This window comes from Melozone crissalis, unplaced genomic scaffold (genome assembly GCF_028551555.1).
Source record: "Melozone crissalis strain CALT ecotype California unplaced genomic scaffold, PUWL_Pcris_2 ptg000005l_1, whole genome shotgun sequence".
NCBI classification, from domain to species: Eukaryota; Metazoa; Chordata; class Aves; order Passeriformes; family Passerellidae; genus Melozone; species Melozone crissalis.
Window position 1 is genome coordinate 23,703,548 of NW_026535783.1, and position 22,356 is coordinate 23,725,903.

Here is a 22,356-nt window from a genome sequence, read left to right on the forward strand (position 1 = left end):
GCTTCCTCCTGAGAATTGCCTGCAGGGCAGTTTTATCTGGCCCTGCCACCTAGAAGTGTCTCTTGATGCGTCTCCCTAGGCATACAACTGAACTCTCCAAGAGGGATTGGAAAAACAAATTGTGTTTTTCTTTGTTGGCTGCACTGTGAAAACACCTCTTGCTCTCTGATTCCCAGGGATTGTTCTAAGAATACAATTTCTTAACATTTGGGGCGTGCTGAAAAGACCCCTTCCTCTGTTGTTTTGCTATCACCTGATGCTCCTTCCAAGGAGGTCACACTAACAAAAATGTAGAATTTTTATCCAAGCAAACTGTAGAAGGAATAGTAGAAGTCATGAAAACACCACCAGTATGAAACCAGCCCCACAGCCAAACAATTTCTCTGAAGTCTTTTGTCTCCGAATGCAGTCCAAAGGCAATCTAGGAAGCCAACTACTATGATCAATATGGCCAGACCAGCACACACAAGCTGACTCAGTCATTGGCTAGGTTGCAGCCTTCTGCTGCTCAGGAAACAATCCCTGCTTTTGCCTTTAGCGCACATGGAACCTCAGGCAAAGGCCACCCACACCCAGCTGCCCTCAAAGGCAAAAGGAGTGCCCCAAAATGCTCCCTGGCTGCCTCCAAGCACAACAATGGCTCCTGTAGGGAGTCCAGAATGTCTCCCCGACACCAGGGTCAGGAGGAAGATGCGCTACAGCTCATGCTGAGGCACACACCCCATAATACACTGCTGGATTGCACAAGAAATCCCCAGGACTTACTCAGCAGCCTCAGGCACTGCTTCTCGCTCTCCTGGCCGGAGCGGAGCCAGCTGCTCCTGCTCGGGTTCTCAGGCTGCGGAGGGGAGGCTTCTTCGGAGGGTGCTGCTGCAGCGGCGCCTTCAACGGCAGAGCCCTCGTCCATCTGGGACAAGAAATTTGTTTGTGTCAGAAAAGTGGCTGGCAGAGATGCCCCTGACAGCACATTTCACAGGCATGCCATCAGGAACAACACTGGTGTTTGGCTGCACACTGAGCTGTCAACTCTTCCACCTCAAGTCAAAGCCAAACAAGCAGTCAGAGACTACAGCTTGTCACAGCCAGCCATAGTAGAGATGGTGAAAGGGAAAGAAGACCTTAAAATTTCACCCCGTTCTGAGACCTGCATTCGCCATGGAAAGGGACAACTTGTTCAGAATATGCATGGGTCACCATGTTCACCTGAGCAAACTCCTCAATAAACAACGTGGGCACTAAGAAGCCAGCAGAAATACATTCACAGGATTGCTGGCCCACCAGCCAAAGCACTAGCTTTGATGCCCAGGGCAGCAAAGCTGTGCTTCAGTGGCCCAGTAAGTGTTGTGCTGGCGAGCTGCAACGCAGACCACAGAGCTTGGCAGTCAGGGGCCTTGCCCCCATCCACCTGCTGCTCTGCAGGGGAAAGGTGAGAAGAGCAGAGACCACTTGTTGCATGACTGCAGTGCCTACTGCTCTCTCACTCACCTGCTGTTGTTCTGCCAGCCTGTACTGCAGCTGGATCCTGCACATCCTTTCCATTTCTTCTATGCACCTCTCCTCCACTGCCTTCATCACGCTCCAAGCTTTCTGCAGCTCTGCCTGCATCTTGTCCTTGATATTCTGTCAAGAAAAGTCTCACTAGCTCCTGCCATCATGCTCAGCCTTCTCAATTCCAAGTCTCGTAGGCACTTCCATTCTGCTTCTCCACCCAGCTCTCACTCTTTCACCTCAACTCTTCTTCCTGGTGCACAGCGCTGGAGCCTGCCCGGCTCTGTGCTCCCAGTGCCTGCAGTAGTCCTTGCCTCCCCTTTCCTGAGATGTCCAGCTCATGCCCCCATCACTGCCCTTCCCTCTGCACCCTGCCTGGTCAGGCTCACCTGCCCATTCAGACGCTCCGCATTCAGCTGCTGCCTCAGCTGCTCCAGCTCCTGCCGGCTTTGCTCTAGCTCCCATTGCAGCTGCTGCACCTTGGCTAAGACAGCAGCATTCTCACCCTGGAGCTGCACAGGAACAAAGAGAAGACGCCTTTCAATGTCCCACACACCACTTGTGTGGCCACCAAGATTGAGGTGCGCACGCTTTCCAAAAGCACTTTGTTCTCCTCCTCATGTTCACCACGGGCCAGCTAAGAGGCAGTCCCACTCAGACAGACAGTGTCCACAGAAGCAGTGCCCATAAGGAGCCCAGAGGAGACCAAAGCAACACACAAACTCTCTTTTCACACTCTGTGCTGCCTCTTGACTGGCTTTGGTTTCTATCTTTTCTTGTTCAGGTTGCCTGATGGCAACATCCTGCTTCATCTCAAGCAGCCTTTTCTCCTGCTCCCTCTGTACCTCTGCCAGGAAGCTTTCCCGTTCCTCCAGCATCGCCTGCGCCTCCAAGCGCTGCCGTTCCAGACATTGCTTCTGAGGAGAGGAAGAGACACTTCCAGATGAAGTCCCAGCCGTGCTCCCCAAAGAAAAAAAAATGACAGCTTCATCCCTCCCACAAGCCCCCACCTAAAGAGTCCCCAGTAGTGGCTTTGTGCCCTCCAGCACTTCTAACCAGGAACTTCACAGGAGGGTCAGCAGGTGGAAGGAAAGGAGATTCCGCCTTCCTTCCCCACTCTGAAGGCTGCCTGTTTCCTAGCCCCTGTCTCCTCAGGATTTCTGCCTGCTCTCACAGGCTGTCTTCTCAAAGTGCCGCAGCCCTAGGATCAAGGAAAACCTGCAGGTGGACTGCAGCATGAGGAGGAAGCCAGCACCCCAATGCCCTAGTCACAAGACAGGCCACCAGCTGGAATACCAGCAACACGGGGCCTGTTGCGTATGCTTCAAGCCCAAAGGGGAGACTCTCTGTCCACCGTGGAAGGACAGAATGCAAGGAACCCAGTTGCTGGGACTGCAGAGTGCAGCAAGGTCAGCAGCTGCCTGCTGCATGGCACCAGGCTGTGGGCAAGATCCTTCGCTGCCATGCTTTGGGTGGCAACCACCCAGCTCTCTGGGGAACTTGGCTTACACCCAGCCTGAAAGCGAGGCTGCAGGTACTGTCCCGGCACCATCCTCTTGGTCTTCACAGGCTTTCTAGTAGGAGCCCTTGAAGCCCCCTGCTGTGTGTAGCCCAGTAATGTGTAGACTACAGCAGATGCTTGCAGCCATGTCACCCAGGCTGCTCTTCTGCTAAGCCAGCCCACCAAGTTGGCCTGAAAACTTCCGTGCATATTGTCGCTTACCATTTCTTGCTGGAGCTTCCTTTTTTCCTCTTTCTGAGCAGATTGCCAGTGTCTGAGAGCCTTGCAGCACTGCTCTTCTGCCCAGCGGAGCTCTTGAGCCATTTCTTCACATTGCTGCTTGCTGAGAGATCTTACAGCTTGCAGCTCCTGACGGAGGCCCTTCACATCCTCTGCAAACATGACAAACGGCAACAGTCAGAGACTACACAAGCGGAGACTCTACTGACCTTAAGCCCTTTCAGTCTCAGGCAAGGAGGGACCTGTGCTCAGTTCCCTTCCTCCTCAGGAGCCCTGTGGACAGAGCTGCCTTTGGAGCAACTGCACTAGGCTGGGCCATCACCAGAAACAAAGTACACCAGGCTCTCACCGAGTATCACCTCCTGGGCCCGTGTGGCCGTGCGCACTTGGGCTTCCAGACGGCTCCTGGTGATCTCCAGCTCCGATACGTGCTGCTGAGCCTGCAGCAGGCTGCTTTGCAGGCTCTCCTTCTCTGACCTACAAGGTGTGAAGATGAGGAGAAATTGTTCCTGGCACACAGGGGCAGTTTCTCCAGTTGGACATACCTTCAGTTACATATCCTGAGCATGGAAAAGGGCATGCATGGAAACTCAGCTCCAGCAAGATTGTTTCTGTTACTTAAAATAGCAAAGCAGGACCATCCAGGTGGTTGGCCAGCTTTTCCTCATGACCTAGGCCAGCGCAGAAAGGCCAGCTGAGTTTGAGCTCAGCAGTCAGTGCTCAAATTGCTGTTGCCAGACACAGTCCTCATGGGTGGCTGTGCCCACAAAGTCTCTGCCAACAAGCAAAAGCCCAGCCTGTGCTCAGAGCCCTGAGCTCATCAGCCCTTCCAAGTCACTCTGCAGGGGGACAGAAGCCAGTGTTCTCCTGAGCACTGCCTCCTCAATGTTTACTGTTATTCCTAGTGCACGTAGAGATACTTTGTTTACCAGATGCTCTCAAAGTGACTCAAAGGGACTAAAGGAATGATATATGAAAGCTCCACCTTCTACAAGTGTGAGTAAGAAACCAGAACTAGGTTTTATCCAAATTGGTTGGCACTGTCTTGGAGGAGGGATGTCAGGTATCCTGCCATTTCAATTACTGGATTTTCATGAACAAGAATGCTTGCTCCCTTGATTTTTGGTAAACTGAGCCAGCAATGCCCAAATGTCTTGATACTCTTTAAGAAGGGGGCTGCCTGAGGACCTTGACAGGTAACAGAGGTGGGTGGACAAGTGCTCAGCAAGAATCCCTGGACATTGTCGAGAAGCCACAAGACCTTTGCCTTCTTCTGCTGCTCCATTGTAAGCAACTCCAGGTTCCTGCACCATAACTGACAAGAGTTATGTCAGAAGGGTCTCAAGATTATCAGCTCAACCCTGCAGCTTTCACCTGAAGCATCAGCATCCTACTGATAACATTCACATGTAAGAGCCTTGAATTCTGAAAATGCCATGTCCAACTACTTGGCAAAGAAAGATTGAAGTGAAGATGCACTGAAGGAGAAACCAAAGCCTGTGGGAAATTCCTGATATCAGCAAACATCTGCACAGTTTCCCTAGTACTCATATCAGTGCCTAGATGGCTTGCTTTGCACATGGCCCAGGAATGTGCAAGGGGGTCCCAGGCGGGCGCCCAGAAGAGCTTTGACAGCTGGAGCTGTCAGAAAAGTAACACTCAGGTGACAGTATCCTTTTCTTTTTTCTCTTGTCTCTTCACTTCTCAGACAGAGACACATCTGCAGTGCAAACAGGAGGCAGTAAATCCTGACTTAATGCTCACCCCCTTTGTCATTCCAGACCCTCAATAATGTCCCACCCAGGTGCTCCTCCCTGCCCTTACCTGGCCTCTGCCAGCTGCTCTGAAAGGCCTCGTAGCTCCCGCTCCGTGGCTGCCAGTCGGGCTTCCAGGGCAGCGTTCTCTTGTGCCTGTGCTGCCTTGTCTCTGCACCCCCGGGGCAGTGTGTGCCCTTGGCGAGAGAACTCCTGGAGCAGCTTCTCCAGACCCCTGTGGGCTGGCCGCTGCCGGCGGCAAACCTGGACGTGGAGGGGGCACCATTTTTCAAGAGGAACAACAACAGCACAGTCTCAGTCTTGGCTTGCTGCCAGAAGCAGCCTTTGGGGCGGTCTTGCTAGGGGCAGCTCCCTGTCCCATAAGTGCTGCCTAGGAATAAGGTGAGCGTACCTTTGGCACCGCCAGAGGAACCTCTTCCTTCAGCAGGTTCCTCGCAAGCTCTGGTTCCTCTGCTGTCTCTGCTGCCACTTGCAAGGCCCTCTCTCGTGAGGAGTGGCGCCTGCTCTCAAATGCAGCCACCTCCTTCCCTCTACAACAAGGGGACAGACAAGCAAGCCTTTAATTGAAACACAGTCTCCTTGCAAGAAGACCAGGACTACACACCATGTCCCTCACAGGGCAGTCTCAGGGCCTTCCAACAGCCCTCTACTTCCACCTCAAGAGAGTGCTGCCATTCCCTCTCTAGACCACCATCTCTCTTTGTCATTTCTGCAGGTGAAAGAATCACCAGGGAGGAAGTCAAATTAGCTTTCAGAAGCCACCAAACATTTCCAGAATGCTCAGGTACTCTCAGCTTAGCAGCTTCCTGCCTGCTAGTGCTCCTCTCTGATACAGTGGATACCGGACTTGCAAAAGTTCCTCTTTGGCTAAGAGAGGCCTGGTAAGTCCAGATGAGCACTCCCACAATTACTCTTGCTTTCACTAGCGCAACAAGGAAAGAGCCCGCAAGCTGTAGCCTGGGGAGAACGTGGGTACAAATTTCCAATCCAATAATCAAAGGATCCCAAGATGGTTTAGCCTGGCAGGGACCCCAGGGAGCCTCTAGGCCCATCTTCAGCTCCAAGCACTTGGAGTCAGCTATGGCATCTGGACAGGCCGCTCAAGGCCCTATCCAGCTGGGGTTTCCAAATTTCCAAGGGTGGAATCTGCAAAAGCTCTTTGAGGCACTTGTTCTGCTGCCTCTGCAGTCCAAAGGTTTCCTTTCCATCAACCCAACCTGAACCTCCCTTGCTTTTCCTCTGGTCCAGTTCAGCATACTTTTTGTCAAGGTTTGAGAAGGTTGGAGAAGTGAGTCCCAGGAGGCAGCCACACCCGCCCACAGATTGCCTTCCCCTGTCTATGCTGAGCAAGTCAAACCATGAGAAAGCCACATTTCTTCTTTGACTCTGAACCTCCTGAAGCCCAGCAATGCCCAACCCTGCTCAGAGAAAGCGAGAAAGCTTAACACACACCTGAACTGCTGGGCACTGCACACTCTATCTGTGCTCTGCTCCCTCTCTGCCTTTCCCGCCTGGGCCGAGGAGTTCTGAGAGGCAAGAAGCTCTCCTAGCGGGGCCTGCAAGGAATGGACATGGAAAAGGAAAACAAGCAATAAGGAGCAGGGAAGTTGGCTCCTGAGAGCTGCAAGAAGCAACAAGCGGCCACACACAGCTCACCTGAAGGCAAAAGCTGTTGTGTGGGGCTGTTTATGTGGGTAACCAACTAAGCCTGTGTTGCTTGGAATGGCTCAGGATGGAAGCAGGGAATATTTCCCTGCTCAGCTCTGGTCAAAAGGCTTCCCCTCAGGATTTCAAGCATTAGGAAGCAGCCAATAGGAACTGCATTCCAGCCCTTCTGGAATGTCTCAGCCATGCAGAGCTGCTCAGGATTCTCAGCATACTTGGCTCTTGTCAAAGTTAAGGGTGTAGTCAAAGAAGAGACTGTAGCTCCTTAGACAGTGCTTGGAGATGGGCAAGTCCCTGCAGCAACGGTGGCTCCTGTGCTCCCCACAAGGCTGTGAACTGCGCCTTGGCACCGCTCTCCCTGCTGGCAGCAGGGAGCCTGCACAGACACTGTGCACAACGGGGCTCACTTTCTCCCCAGCAGCACTAAAGGACATCACGCTGCAGCTATTCTGACACCAAGGCAAGTTCACAGTCCCTGTCAGAATGGCAGGAAAATGATGCCTGCATGTGAGAGTTCAGACCCCATTTCCCACGTGTCAGTGGCTGGGCTGAAGCGCTAGGTCATGGCAGAACTCCAGCCCTCAGCATCTTCAGCCACAAAGGGCAAGTGCTGCCTGCTCAGAAACACCCAGCTCTGCACTGCACCAAAGCTTTGCACTGAAACAACCAAAGCTGCCACTGATTGCTGCAGGATGCTCAGGCCTGGACTGACAACACAGTTGGAGGTTTGTTGTGCTTTGCCTCCCCTTTACCCTCTGGTGGAAGAGAGCGAGCCAGAGCAGCTTCTGCTGCTGCGGCTGCTACTGTGGTGCTCTGCAGACAGAGAGCAGCATGAGGGACAGGCAGTAAGCTGTCATAGAGAACCTTATTTCTCCTGAGCTCTATCACCAGTGGTCCTAATGAGAAGCCATGAATTTCAATACAGATGGGATCCTCAGTCTCTAATACTCATTTCAAGTGGGCTGATGAGACTAATGTTTCAACAGGACTCCATGTGCTTCTGAAGGAGATATTTCAGCCAGGCTACAATCAGCATGTAGCCTTCTGTCAGCTAAACGTAGTTTCATCAGTTACATTAGTTAAATCCTCTTCAACAGAAAAGGAAGAAACTGAGGGAATTGTTTGGGTAGTGCACATGCAGACGTGGACTGGTGTGGACTTTCCTTTGGCCTGCCAGCCTGGACTCAACTACAACAGGCCAAGCCCGCAGCTTGCTGCATAATCCTCAGGCACCAGGAATGTCAAGGGTGCCCGTCCCACTCACCGAACCGTAGACTTGACTCCTTCCACCTCTGAGGCGACCTGCCGCGGCAAGAGAGAACAAACCAGGTGCTGTTACAAGACTGCTGGTGCTGAGGAATGCCACAGAACCAGGCCAGCCAAGCAGAGAGCATTTTCCTTGCACAACCTCCCTACCGGGAGCAGCAGTTCTGTAGCCCAGCAAGCAGGACTGCAGGCCAGTATCCTAGGCTGCGTCTACCTTTTGCTCGGCTTTGCCACTAAGGAACTAGAGACTTGGGGCCAGGAAGATGCAAATTGTTCCTTAGCAGTCACTGCCTGCATTGGAGCTCTTTGTCCCCCCTACAACTAAAGCAGCTTCCTTCTCTTCTCCTTCCTGCACTTCCTTTTCTTTTTGTAAATTGCATGCAGCATGTGCCCCGTGGTTGCTGTAAACAATTCCCCACAAAAGCTTCCACTGAACCCCTCTTGGCGCTTGCAGCTTTGTTTGGACACAGCACAGGCCCAGAGCTGGGGTTCAGGAGCCCACACTATCTGCTCAGCAGTTTGCCCTTCACTGCAAAGCCAATCCCTCTTGTAGCGCACAGAGGGGGGCCAGTTAGAGAGGCACGTCCTTTAAGGAGGGAATGCAGAAAAACGATGCCTTCCTTAAGTTCCTCAGAGAACTGCACAGTTTTCAGAAGGACACCTGCACAACTTTTCCAGTCTGCATTTTGGAAGTTGTCCACACCCTGCTGGACAAGGGACACCCCCTTTTTGGCTGAAACTGTTGCCAGGAGCTTTATCAAAGTTATGGCATCTTCATGGCACTTTTCTTTCATTGTTCTGCCCCCAAGGAAAAAACTTCTACTTACGTCTCAGACCGCTAACAATTTTGCGGGCTGATATCGCTGAAAAAGCCCTGCTGACTGCTCTACGGACTCGCTCCATCGTTTCAGCAGGGCTGCTTCAGTCGTCGGGCCGTAAAACAAAAATGGAAGAAAAACTCACTTGCACAAGTCCCCAGACTGTGCAAGGAAAAGAAGAAAAAAGGAGACCCGCGGCACTCTGCGGACTGTACAAACAGAAGCGAAAAAACAAACGACACCTGCACAAGTCTGCAGACCGTACAACAAGAAAAGGAAAATAAAAAGACACCTGTAGGTGTCTGCAGACCCTACAACCGCAGGGGAAACAAAAGGATGCCTAGACGAGTCTGCGCCGACTCGTACAACAGCAGGCAAAAGAAAAAGACTCCCTTTTCAGGGCACAGACTGTTGGCAGAGAACTCCTCTGAACAGGATCCTCCTGCAACGAGAACGCCAACAGCTGTTCTGGACGTTGAGGCCTTGCCTGCACCAGGGCAACCTCCTGATGACCACGCTGTGACGTGGCAGCTCTGCACTGACATCACAATAGCAGCAGCTCTGGGTTGCTCTGTCAGTTCATGCCTAGCAACCAAACCTTCTCTACAGCTAACACAAAAGAGAGCCTGGAAAGTTCTCCTCCGTCCCAAAGCAGCACAATCCTCTCCTTCAGTCCATAACCCGTAGCTCAAGGGATCCCAAAGGAACACAAAGCAGGCACCAAGCGCGCACACACACAGCACTTTGGCCACCAATGCTTCTGACTAAAACAAGCAACCCTTGCTTCAGCTCTGTGGATAAAATCACGCCTTGGTAATATCCCTGAGAGTTCCCTAAATTGGATTGCCTCTCCTTCCTGCCCACTTCCTGCATGGCTAACATCTACCAGAAAACTCTAGGGCTCGCTCAAGGAAGAACGACACCTTAGTGGAGAAAGTAACCTGAGTAACAAACTACCCAGAGGTGTTTGCATGGCACTGGAAAAGTGTTGGTGTTGTCAATATGACAGGGACACATCCTCTGCACCGGGCAGTGCCCGTGTCCTCGGCATGGCAGGGAGTGCCCTTGGAGCAGCCCTCACTCTGTGGGTGCACGCATGGGCGCATTTGCTCCTTCTCTCCAGCTCCCAAGGCAGCTCTTCTCCTGAAAAAGTTCTCTGTCCAACACTGAAGGCACTCCTGGTGCCTTTGCAGAAGCCCACTCCCTTCAGCTTGTGGGAAATGGGCAAGGTCAGATTCCTCCACGGAAGCGGCTTTTAAGTCTCTATCCTGCCCACAGTGCATACTGCATAGTACTCCATTTTTCAGTCCTTTGCTGCACTCTCATTTCTGGCCTGCAGGAGCTTAGTACATTGATTGCGCTTTTCCTGGGCCAACTTAGTTTTTCCTTCCTGGATGGCACAGCTCACAGAACTGCAAACTCCATGTCTGCTGGGGATGGCTGCAACCACCAAATGGGGCAAATGATCCAAAGTTCAGGTTTTGTGCAATGCTCCGCTGTCATTTCATTCTAGACTTCCCCACAATATGCCACAGGCAGGAGCAAACAGGTGCCACTGCCATGGGGAACCGGAGAAGGCCGCAGGTCAGGAACAGGGCCTCAGCCCATGGCTACAGGAAGCAGAGGAATTTGCAAGGCAGGTGAGTGCTGGGGATGCTGGAGGCCTGCCAAGCTGCCTGCTCTTGTCTTGCTGCTGAAAGCCTGAACTGCAGTGCTCTTGAGAACAACACCTCAATCCCACTGGAATCAGCATTTCTTACAGAGATTGGCATGTGCTGAGGAACGATTTACACTGCTCATCCTCTTGGCAGCTAACCCAGGCCATGTTTTAGACAGGAGGGACCTAAGTGAGTCTCTGGAGTTTCCTGCAAGGAACAAAGCCCTGTGACAGCAAGCAGCATTCCCAGGCTGCTCCCACAGGGAAAATCCCAACAAGCTGAAGACTCTGGATAAAGGGGCCACTGTGATTTTGAGCTAAGTTGGCCTGCAATGGCAAGGTGCTGGACATGAAGGTAAGGGGCACAAAGTGCCCTCATGTCCTATTCCTGCATCTTTCCGGGAACCAGAGGAATCCGGCCTCCGCCTGGGAGGAACTGGGCCTGGGAACTAATAGTGCCTTTCTGGTTTGGCTTTTGTAGTTTTTTGTTTTGGACAGCAGCTCTTGCAACATCAGCTGAGCCTGCCTCCAGCCTGGCTGATTGGACCCAGTCAGCAAAGGCCTTGCAGGAAGCCTGCAGAGGAGGCAGCAGGGCTTGAGGAGGCTTTGTGCTGGGCCAGCTCAGCACAGGACTGGCAATCAAAAGGCCTAAATCCTGCACTCCACGGGAACATTCCCTTGCTGGTCAGCCTGCGCTGAAGCTGTGCATTGTCGCGGCACTGTGCATTGCCCTGGCGCTTTGCATTGCCCGGTGCTGTGTATTGCCCTGGCGCTGTGCTTTGCCTCGGCGCTGTGCTTTGCCCTGGCGTGTGCGTTGCCCTGGCGTTCTGCTCTACCTCGGCCCTGTGCTTTGCCCTGGCGCTGTGCTTTGCCCTACAACTGTGCTTTGCCCTAGAGCTGTGCTTTGCCCTGATGTAGCTGCCCGAGGCTCTCCCCCCTCACAGACAGGCCCCGCCCTGCCCCGGGCGTCCCCTGGCGGCTGCCCCGCCCCGCCCACCCCGCACAGGGGCTCTCCTTTCCCACGGCGCCGCCCAGCGGCAGCCGCCCCTCACTGCAGGCACAGAGGAGGGACCGGGCCCTGCTGCTCCTCCCGGCACTTGGCTCCCTCCTTTCCAACACAGAAGAAGACCTCAAGGGAGGCATTTTCCAACTGTGTCCTTCTGCTTTATTTTTGCAAGCCGGAACTCTGCCCTGAAGGTGGCCCTAATGCCTCCGTAAGTGCTGGAGCTGGAAAAGTCTCCTTTGTTCTCCTACCACTTGTCATTACTGGCTCAAAAGCACCGCCAGGCTGTGGAAGGAGAAGCAGCCCGCGGCACGGTCAGGCCATCCCTCCCCAGCCGGGGCTGTCTGGCACAGCAGCAGCAGCTGCAGTGCTTGCTTTGGCTGCCGCTCTGAAGGCTCTTCAGTGAAGGCTGTAAAACTTCAGTGTCCACATCAGTAGGAATAAAGGAATCGCACTCAGATTTCAAATTTTCCATTTCAGAAGTTTTAATCAGATAAAAGTTGAGATCTTCCAAGAGAAGATTGCGTGCATACTGCAGCCAGGGTGAAATGTCTCCTTCAGAAGCACACCTCGGACTGTCTAATGGGTCTCCTGAGCGTGTCTGACATTTAAGGCATAGATTTCAATTTCTTTCCAAACTTGCCATTTCTGCTTAGGACAGCTGGTGATAGAGCTCAGGAGAAATAGGGTGCCCCATTCAGACAGAGCTGCCTGTCCTGGGACACTTGAGGGGCGGTCGGGGGCCGTTCCTGGACCCGGGCCGAGCGCCGCCAGCCGCGTTTGGCCCCAGGGAAGGCACAGGAGGCCCTGCAGGGGTGAAACCGGCTGGGCTCTCTGCTGGGGCACGGCGGCTTCGGCAGCGTCTGCAAGGGGACGTGCCTGGAGCACAGCGCCCCGGTGAGTGGGGGTCTGGCGGGGGGCAGAGGAGGGTGAGGGGGGAGGAGGATGAGGCTCGGCAGAGCGGGCTGGAAGCTCAGCCCGCTGCTCCCCTTGGCTAGCAGGTGGCCGTCAAATGTGTGTCAGGGGATTGCACCCATCTTTGGGGTGAGCTGGTGAGGGAGTGGGGTCAGCAGCAGAAACCAGCTTGTGCTGGGCGGGATAAGCTGAGGCTCGGCAGGGTGGAAGCCGCCAGCACGCCTCGAGGGAGAGCAAAGGGCGATTAGTAGAGGGCACAGAGCATCCCAGGCTGGCTGAGAGCTTCCAGAGCCCTGCTACGGCATCAGTCCCACTGACAGCATCGTGGTCTTCCAGCAGCCCAACTCCTGCGTGCCCCTGGAGATCAAACTGCTGGGCTGGGTGTCCACTGGGTTGCATGGTGTTGTCCAGCTCCTGGATTGGTTTAGGCGCTGCCAAAACTTCTTGTTGGTGATGAAGCGCCCAGAGCGATCCCACGACCTCTTTGATTTCCTTCGTGTGCCGGCATTCCTGTCGGCAGACTGGTGCGGGGGCTGTTCCGCCATGTGCTGGAGGCTGTGAGGCACTGCAGCAGCTGCGAGGTCCTGCACAGGGACATCAAAGCTGACAACATCCTCCTACACCTGGCCAGCGGACAGGCAAAACTGATGGACTTTGCCTGTGGCACCTGCCTCCAAGTCTGCACACAATTTCTAGGTGAGCCCACCCAGGCCTTGGCTCACGGTCCTGGCATCTCATGGGTCAACCTTAAACGGCCCAAGCTGGCTGTGGCACTGGACATTCCCCCTCTTTGCTGCCAGTCATGGGTACACCAATGAGCCACAGAGGTGTGCCTGGAATGGTCAAGGAAGGGATTCTTCCAAATGGCTTGTGGATGTCTAGGATTTTTCTTCTGAGGTGGGCTCCGAGCTGGCATCGGAGAAAGGAATCCTGAAGTGCTCCTGGTCATGTGCTCCACTTCTCCAATTGATTCACTGCCTCTTTCCTTCCTTTTCATTTGAAAAGCATCTGGAGTGGAGAGTTGCATGGTGATCTGTAGGAGGAATAGTAGAAGTCATGAAACAGTCATGATACAACACCAGTATGCCACCAGCCCCAAAGCCAATCCATTTCTCTCAAGAATTTTGTTTCCAGTGACTGCCAACAAGGCAGGAGTCTAAAAGGAAACCGGGAAGCCAACTATTCTGAACAATTTGGCCAGACAAGCACACACGCAGCACCCTGCTCCATGGGTCAAAGAATGCACAGGATGTTTCCAGCCGCTTCAGGCACCTCCTCCGCAGCTGGGAACATCCAGCCGTCTCCCACAGCTCTAGCCTGGCTCTGCCGGTGGCATCCTGTGGGAGCTCCCTTCTCCTGAGACACAGCTCTGGCCTTCCCATTCCCTTCACGCCTGCAATGCCACTCCTGCCTTGCTCAAATCTGCACAACATTAGTGACTTTGTGCCCTCCAGCTATGCTGTCCTAAGCAGAAAATTAGAAGGACCAGCAGATGGGAGAACAGGAGGTGGCACCTTCTTTTCCCGCTCTGTCTCAGTCTGCCTGTTTGCTGGGCCCTCTCTCCCCAGGATTCCTGCCTGTTCTCAGAGGCTCCGTTCTCTTCGTGCTGAAGCGGTCCTTGTCATCTCCTCTGCTTCCTGCATTACTTTGCTGCAGGGATGACAGCAATCAGGCTCTCAGAGGAGGCTGAAGAGAGGCTCCGCTAGCTTGAGAAATGGATGCTGCCCAAAGGGAAAAAGAAACCAAAGCAACCAAATTAAAAGAGACCAAGGGAGAAGGAACCATTATTTTCCAAACTGAGCTTCCAACAGGGTCAAGCTGGGTTCTTCTAGGGCCCAGAAACACACCGACAGAAGGGGCAGAGCGCAGATGGACTCAGCTCTGGCTTGCAAGGAGAGCAGTGTCTGCCTTGGCATGCCCCCCTCCTCCTGGCCTGGCTGGCATCTTCCTTCACAGCAGGGAGAGCCAAGGAAGTGGCGCGGTCGCCAGCTGCCTGTCTGCCACAAAAGGTGGCAGCAAAGCTGCAGTGGTTCTCATCTACTTGAGCGGGCCAGGCAGCACGTGAGGCTGGCACAAATCCTGCTCAGCTGTCTCTCTTTGGCTGGCAGAAGCCTCTAAGAGTGGGGCAGGAAGGACAAACTGGATGCCCTTGGATGCTCAGTCAGCCCCCGCAAAGGCCCCACCTTCCCACAGACCAATCTAGAACCGCTTGGCAGGGAGTGCTTTTGTTGTGTTCTTCAAGCCCCACTGCAGGCCTCCTTCCCCAGCACTGCTGTACTTCAGTTCCTTTGCTACCAGCTAAACCTGAAAACAGCAGCCGAGAGCAAAAGGGGGCCTCAGCAATGACCAGAAGGTGGGAGCTCTCCTCTGAGGAATGGCTGTGAGAATTGGGCTTGTTTAGCTTGCAGAAGGGCAAGGTCTCCAAGGGGACCTTTCAATATTTGAAGGGGCCTAGAAGAAAGATGGCGACATATCTATTAGTAGGGCCAATTGAGAGAAAAGGGAGAATGGTTTTAAACTAAAAGAGAGTCAATTCAGAAAGGCTCTAAGGAAGAAACTCATTATGAGGAGAGTGCTGAAACACTGGCTCAGGCTGCCCAGAGAGCTGGGAGGTGCCCCGCTGTCAGCATTCAAGGTCAGGTGAGCTGGGGCTCTGAGCAACCGGACCTATTTGAAGATGTCCTTGCCAGTGGCAGGGGGTTTGGACTAGATGACCTCCACCACTCCCTTCTAACCTTAACTAGTCTTGGATCCTACTTGGTTCTCATTTGAAAAGCTGCCAGAGCAGAGATTACCCTGTGGGGGGCCCATCTGATGCCCTGGAGTTGGGCCGAGGAGCAAACCCAGACAGGGAGCAGCTCTTTGGCCTGCAGCCCCTTTGCCTTGTACCTGCAGAAGTTCCTTGGCAGAGCCTCGCCTGTCCACATCCATCTGCAGGCAGCAGCCCAGAAATTCACACAAGGCAGGGGGTAGGCTGAGCTCGTGCAGATCTGGTATGCCTTGCGTGCCTATCAGGCGGTTAGCCTGAAGTGAAAGGAAACACAAGACTCTACGTGATTCTTCCACAGCCTTCAGTGCTCACCTAGACCCCTTCTTTTCAACCCCAGTCTGCAGTGGCAATTCCTTGCCTAGCAGATGGTTAGAGACGAGCCTTCTTCCCCAAAAGTGAAAAGGCCCCAGTGCAACTCCAGCTATTCCAAGGGGCAACAGGTCTTGCCTTGACAGCTGATGTGAGCCGCAGGGACCTTTTTAGGAGTGGACCTTCTTGGAACTCATCCAAGCTGCGGGAATGGGATTTTGTCTAATGGAGACAGACCAGAAGGATACCGGATTCGGAAGCATATTTGTACCTTACCCTGTCACTGGTCTCCCAAACATAAGGAGGCTCTCCTTTGGCCATTTCAATTCCCACGATGCCAAGGGACCAGGTGTCCACTTTGGGACCGTAAGGCTCTTTTCTCACCACCTCGGGTGCCATCCAGCAAGTTGTCCCCACCATTGACCTCCGTTCACTCTGCTCAGGTGTGAGCAGAGCACAGAGGCCAAAATCAGCTGAGGAGAAAAACAAACACTGCTTCAAGTAGGAAACCAAGGAAAAGATTTCCTCACTCTAAGTCTCAGAATGTAGTACTGAATCGAGCTGGAAAAGCAGCTGTGCTCTCTTTCCTCAGGGATGCAGCCAAGGAAACTAGCAATTGTCCATTTAACAAACCCACCACCATTCCCAGGGTGGTGGCTTTTCCTCATCTACACTGAAGGTTTCCACTGTAGCCTCCCTCCCTCTGGAAGGGATACACACAAACCACAGTTCCCCTTGATACTTGTTGCTCTTTCAGACTCCCAGCAGCCTACAGCTGCGCCCTGAGCAAGAATACCCACCCAACTTGACGGAGCCATCCCGGCCCAGAAGGATGTTGTCGCTTTTGATGTCTCTGTGGATCACCTGGTTGGCATGAAGGAAAGCCAGGCCTTTCAGGCACTGAGAGAGAAAAAAAGAAGCAGGAGGCCAAAAGTTAGCCTGATCTCAGTTCATCACGCACAAAAGGAAAGTGCTCCTGAAGATTCATGGATCTCAGAGGAGCAGTGAGTGCTGGCAAGAGGAAGAGCTTGCTGCTGCAAGCCTGGGAGCGCAGGATCTCTCTAAGGCAAGGCATATTGGCCTTGAGGGGGAAACAGCAGTTGCTGCTCGAGACTGTCCCCTGCAAAGCCAGTCAGAATGACCGCTGCTGCAGCCGATGCGCTCTCCCCATTCCGAGGACAAACAACGGTTGGCCAAAAGAGGAAAAGTCCCTGCTCTGGGTACCAAGGGCATCACTCTCAGGTGAGAGACTGGAGGTAAAGGGCTGTAAGGCTGCCTGGCCAGCAGATTTGAAAGACATTTCAAGTCATTTGTCCGTTTTCAGCAGCAAGAACCGTGGTGGGTGCCATGCCCTCCTTTGAAGCTGAGACCCGTGAGAGATGAGTCTCTCTTTGCCTTTGCTGTTGGTTTAGAACTCACACACCGGCATCTTTGCGCTTACAGGCAAAGAAGGCAATGCAGAAAGGTTCTGGGCAAAGGCTTGGAGGGGCAAAGCACAGAACAGAAAACAAAATAATTGAAGAGAGACAGAGAGCACAGAGGCCAAAAGCAGATAAAGAGCAGACTATAGTAAGGGCAGGGACACTGGCAGGCATTCCGTCCAGATGCTCTTTCTTCTCTGAAGCAAAAGAGCGGCACAGCAAGAAAGCTCTGAACACGGAATCACTCACTTAGTGGCGCTTTTGAACTATGAGGCTGTCCAAGGCATCCCAAGCACAAGCAGGATCCCTTACCTCCTGACAGACAGTTGCCATGTGTCCTACAGCCATCCTTTTCTCGCTGACCACTTTTGCTAAAGAGCCTCCATCCATGTACTCCAACACCAGCAGGACAAACTCATTGACAAGGTAGCTGGAAGATGAAAACAACAGCGTAGACCGAAATGGGCACAGCTAAATTGCCATACGGATGAAAAGACTACAGCTGAGTTTTGCTTGCAGGTCACTGGGAAATGAAGACGGAATAAAATGGAGACACGCTCCACCCAGGCTATCCAGAGCTTGCAATCTGTGCCATCTAATCGCACACCCGTGGGAAAGGAGACGGCTTAGCGGGCAAGCAGGGGAAAACGGCAGTTTGTGATAGCAGAGGCAGATCTGGAAGCGGACACATCCCAGCAGCTGCCCCATTGCCTTCATACACAAATTGCACCATTAACTCCAACAGCAAGGAGACACAGTTTTCACAGCTTTTTCACAGGGGAGGTGGAGGTGCAGCACTGCCAACACCCTTTGGGAAGCCTTGCATAAAGGACAGTCACCAACAGGAAAAAACTACTTCAAACCCGGCAAATAATGTGTCTCTTTGGCTAGCCTTTTGGCATGCAAGGCAATAGAAAATAGTGGGAACAGCACAAGGGAAATAATTTCTGGGTTGCTTTCTCAGCACTTCTCTTCCGACACTCAGAAAAACAATCACGCCCCAAAACAGCAAAGGAACATTCAGCAAGTGAACATCGAGGCTGCTGGCTTAGTAAGAGAGCCAGGTTTCTGAGAACTATCTTTAAGCTATTTCTGCCAGGAACCAGAAGAATGCAATCTCCTCCCATGCCTCATACAGCAGTGGACTGATGTTCATAGCAAGATCAATTTTCTGCCACCGAGCAAAGTGCTTGAAACCTTTGTCTTGCAAGTATGGAAACTGACATTCCCATAAAAATACAGAACTACTTACCTTTCTAGGTAGGTGACAATATTGGGGTTCCTCATTTCCCTCATGACCAGGATTTCTTTCAATACTTCCTTGCAGCGCTGGTGCTGGAGATTAATTTCCTTTACGGCCACCTACAATGACGTTGAAAGCCGTTAGGAACAGACATTACAAGAGCCTCTTCCTCCGTGCACTCACGGGCCAGGATGCCTTGTCACCTCGGTGAAAAGGGACTCTAAAGCATCAGCCACAATGTGCTAACAGCACTCTCAGCCCTTGCAGACTCCTCCGTGAGACCTCCTTTCTCACTACTCTTATCATTTACACGCGTTTTGCAAGCCAAAGGAATTTTGCTTCTGTGAAATGAAACTCAACTTGTGGAAAATAGGTTAGCATTTCTAGGGGATTTGATCAGTGTTTCAGAAACTGCTGCCATTCTTGATTGTGCTCCAAAGTAAATACACCAATCCATTACAGAGAAAATGCTGTCTGAAAAAGAACAACTCCAAGGCAACTCAAAGGAAAGTTAACATCCTAGCACATCCTAACTTCTTCTGGATTTTGCATCTCTGAAGAGCATTCCCCAACACGGTTTAGATGTGTAATGATTGAGTGCATTAAAAAATGAAGAATCCTTTCTGTGGACCACTACGGATGCACTCCAGGTGATAAGCAGGGCTTAGGGCTTTCAGACTCCTTGTAGACATCCCTCCAAGTGCAGTTGCTGAGCACAGCACTGCAGGTGGATAAGGAGCTACCAGGAAGATGGAGTTGTATTTGCTGAGAGCCAGAAAGGAGAATTCAGGACTCTGAATGGTTAGCCCCAAAGAGCATGGGACTCTCCAAGACACCAGTATGTCAGTTCAGCACAAAAAGCATCTCTGTAATGGAATGTCAGCAACAAAGGACCAACACAAGGCGGTATTACTTAAGGCTCTTCATCAACTTCTTCTCACTGATCCGTGTGCCAGTGTCTGTGTGTGTGTGTGACCCTGGCTCCCTAGGACTGCAAGGCAAAAGTGCGCTCCAGACAAGGCCTCTCCTTCTTTAGGTCTTTTCAAAGTGTACCTCGTGATGGGAAACAATGGCAAATCCTATCTGTGTCTCAACCTGGGCTTAAGAGCAATTGGGCCAGAATGACGGCTGCTGCCATCAGCTAATCTCTGCACACTTATCCAGTCAGTCCAAGACAGCATGGTCTTCTTGGAAAGACACCACTGCCATCCTCACATTGATTCAGAATGCGAGACAAAGTCTGTCCACCATGCATTTTCCAGCCTGCCTCTAGGCAGCCTTTGCAGCAAAGACCGGTAACACAAAGCTCTGGCCACAGATGACATCCCAAGGGAAAGCGCTCAAGAGCTGCGAAATCTGCAAGGGCTGTTGGCACTTACCGCTTGTCCTGTGGCAGCATCCAAGGCCTTATAAACGGTTCCAAAACCCCTAGGAACAGAACAGCAGCAAGAACAGAGGAGCTGTTCAGTGCTGAGAAGCAAAAGGCAGCCCAGGCAGGAGCTCTCTGCTGCCTGGAGCGTCCCTCAAACACCAGCCTTTGTCTACTCTTCAGACAATACCACAGCAGCCCAGCAACCCTCTGCCATGCAGCTTGTCCAAGAGCAAACTGAGTCCAACAGGAAGAAAAAAGAGCTGCTACAAATCTCAAATGTACACACTAGACTATGGATGTGAGGGTTTGCTTTGCCTCTTCCTTTTTGCGCTTGTGCGTGTGGGGCGCCTTTCCAAGCCATGAAACACACACAGTCCTGTTGCACTCAGAGCTCTCTTTTGATTCTGCCTGCCAAACTCAGGCAGCGCCACACAGCCTGTCTTATTGTCCTGAGCACTGAAAGTTGTGTTCAGCAAAATACTGGAAAGAAATGCTGCTGAGAGCTGCTGTCTGACGGCTCTCAGGGGGGAAGCTGCTCTCTCAGTTTTTTCTTCCTTCAGTTGTGGGGCCATATTACTTAGAATCAGGCAAAACCATGATCTGCTGGGAAAATAAGGAATCTCGTGCCACACGCTTGAGGGACAGGCAAGTGCCTCCTTGAGGGCAGGCAAGACATTGGTTGCCAGCATGCAGTTATCTTTGATGATGCCTTGTGACCAGTACTGAGACAGGGACAATCTAAAGCCAGGGTCTGAAGATGCTTGCAGCTTGCCTGACTTCCCTCTTGATATTCCAGCAGCCACGTACGTGACTCATGGTTCTGGAGGAGTAAGCGTGGCTGAACTCACCCCCTGCCAATAATTTTCCATCCAGTGTATTTCTTTTCTGGATCTGCCCCGCTCACCACACTCCCTGAAAGAAAGAAAATGCAAGAAGCAAACTTCAAAACAGAGATCCTGACTTCCAGTGGATCAGAATCTCAGCTCCACTCTCAGGGGCTCGGAGCAATTTCTGGTCGGTTGCCTAACAACAGTGTCAACAAGAACAACAAGAGCAGCCGCAGTAAGAAGACAGGCAGCTCTGTAACACACGTGGCCTGCACAGAGTCTGATTCTGCACAATCCTCTGAAGAGGAGACTAAGCCCGCGGAGAAACCGTCAGAGCAGACAGAGACCAGAAAAGAACTGGCACCGTGGCAAGTGCTTGTGGTCCACAAAGGGGAAGGAGGGCTGAAAAATCAGGACCCTTCATTCTCCTGAGAGATAACACTCTCTTGTGAGGTTCAACAAAAGGTTTCAGAATTCCAAGATTTCAATGCACCCTGCCATCTGGGATGAAGTTTTATCAACAGCTGCTTTTTGCAGAGCTGAAGGAATATTGCAAAGTGAAATCCAGGAGAGGAGGGGATTTCCTCTACCTCGCAGCAGTTTGCCTAAAGAATGCCTTGACATTTTCAGAGAACAGCAGCTCATGCTGTGCTACATCCAAAACAATGGCTGTAAGAATTAGGACCCTCTTCTGTTACGAGCAGGCTAAGTTCTGAAGATGATTTTGCCCATTCCCCATTTAGTGAAGAACAACAAGTCCATGTCTTCAGCCTGGGCTGCAGCAGTCACTGGCACTGCCCTTGGCCCCTTGGACACCAGCCACGTGCCCCATCTTCCCCAAGGGCACAGCCCAGACGGGTAACAAGGACAGCGCCGCTCCTCAGGCGCTGCCGTGGCTCAGACACCTGCACAAACGAGCTGCTGATCCTCTGACGAGTCCAGGCAAAGCTGCAGCAACGCGGTGGCTGCTGAAACCTCACAGCTAAGGAAGGCTCCAGCCCCTGCAGTCACAGCAGCCATCAGTGGCAGGGCAGGTATGACCAAAACCTGGGCAGAGCCCACAAATGGCCACTGACAGGCACTGTGAAGAAGCCAGAGCCAGACTGAGCACTGCTACAAGCTGTTGACCCCACTGGAGACACAACATGGGTGTCACTGAGTTCAGAGCCAAGCAGGAGTCCATCCATTCACCTCTTGTCCCTACAGCTGATGGCCGACACTGAGTAAACTGGGCTCTGTTCTGTACCTGCCCGCTTCTTATTCTCTGACAGCGCTGCACTGGCAGCTATGACCAGTTGCAAGGAGCAACTGAGTTGCACTGCAGAGTCACCAAGGCCTTGCTGTGCTTTCCAAGAGTGCAGGGATTGAGGCCAATCCTTACTATCCCAAGAGTATTTACCGGCTGGGCTTTAGCCCTGACAAAGTGCCTTCTACTGGAGGAAGATGCAGCAGAGGGGCTGCAGGCTTCCTCCTGAGAATTGCCTGCAGGGCAGTTTTATCTGGCCCTGCCACATAGAAGTGTCTCTTGATGCGTCTCCCTAGGCATACAACTGAACTCTCCAAGAGGGATTGGAAAAACAAATTGTGTTTTTCTTTGTTGGCTGCACTGTGAAAACACCTCTTGCTCTCTGATTCCCAGGGATTGTTCTAAGAATACAATTTCTTAACATTTGGGGTGTGCTGAAAAGACCCCTTCCTCTGTTGTTTTGCTATCACCTGAAGCTCCTTCCAAGGAGGTCACACTAACAAAATTGTAGAATTTTTATCCAAGCAAACTGTAGAAGGAATAGTAGAAGTCATGAAAACACCACCAGTATGAAACCAGCCCCACAGCCAAACAATTTCTCTGAAGTCTTTTGTCTCCGAATGCAGTCCAAAGGCAATCTAGGAAGCCAACTACTATGATCAATATGGCCAGACCAGCACACACAAGCTGACTCAGTCATTGGCTAGGTTGCAGCCTTCTGCTGCTCAGGAAACAATCCCTGCTTTTGCCTTTAGCGCACATGGAACCTCAGGCAAAGGCCACCCACACCCAGCTGCCCTCAAAGGCAAAAGGAGTGCCCCAAAATGCTCCCTGGCTGCC

The 22,356-nt window shown here is 52.4% G+C and overlaps 1 protein-coding gene across 1 annotated transcript; it reads right to left on the reverse strand.

Moving 5' to 3' along the window:
- Positions 1-1,258: 1,258 nt before the first annotated feature.
- Positions 1,259-20,259, reverse strand: LOC128945516 (uncharacterized). Its single transcript, XM_054289281.1, has 12 exons — positions 20,251-20,259; positions 18,081-18,190; positions 17,141-17,258; positions 16,208-16,307; positions 15,684-15,880; positions 15,546-15,629; positions 7,934-7,971; positions 5,396-5,534; positions 3,579-3,669; positions 3,212-3,381; positions 2,334-2,405; positions 1,259-1,354 (listed from the first exon to the last, which is right to left on the reverse strand). Exons 1-12 carry the CDS (start codon positions 20,257-20,259, stop codon positions 1,259-1,261), a joined length of 1,224 nt encoding a protein of 407 aa, XP_054145256.1.
- Between the last annotated feature and the right edge of the window lie 2,097 nt (positions 20,260-22,356).

Bases quoted from the DNA above. Each gene is read 5' to 3' on its own strand.
- LOC128945516 (XM_054289281.1), bottom strand. The intron at 3,382-3,578 runs GTGAGAGCCTGG...TCATGTTTGCAG, and splicing joins GGCCCAGGAGGTGATACTCG to AGGATGTGAAGGGCCTCCGT. The intron at 2,406-3,211 runs GTAAGCGACAAT...TCCTCTCCTCAG, and splicing joins GGAAGCTCCAGCAAGAAATG to AAGCAATGTCTGGAACGGCA.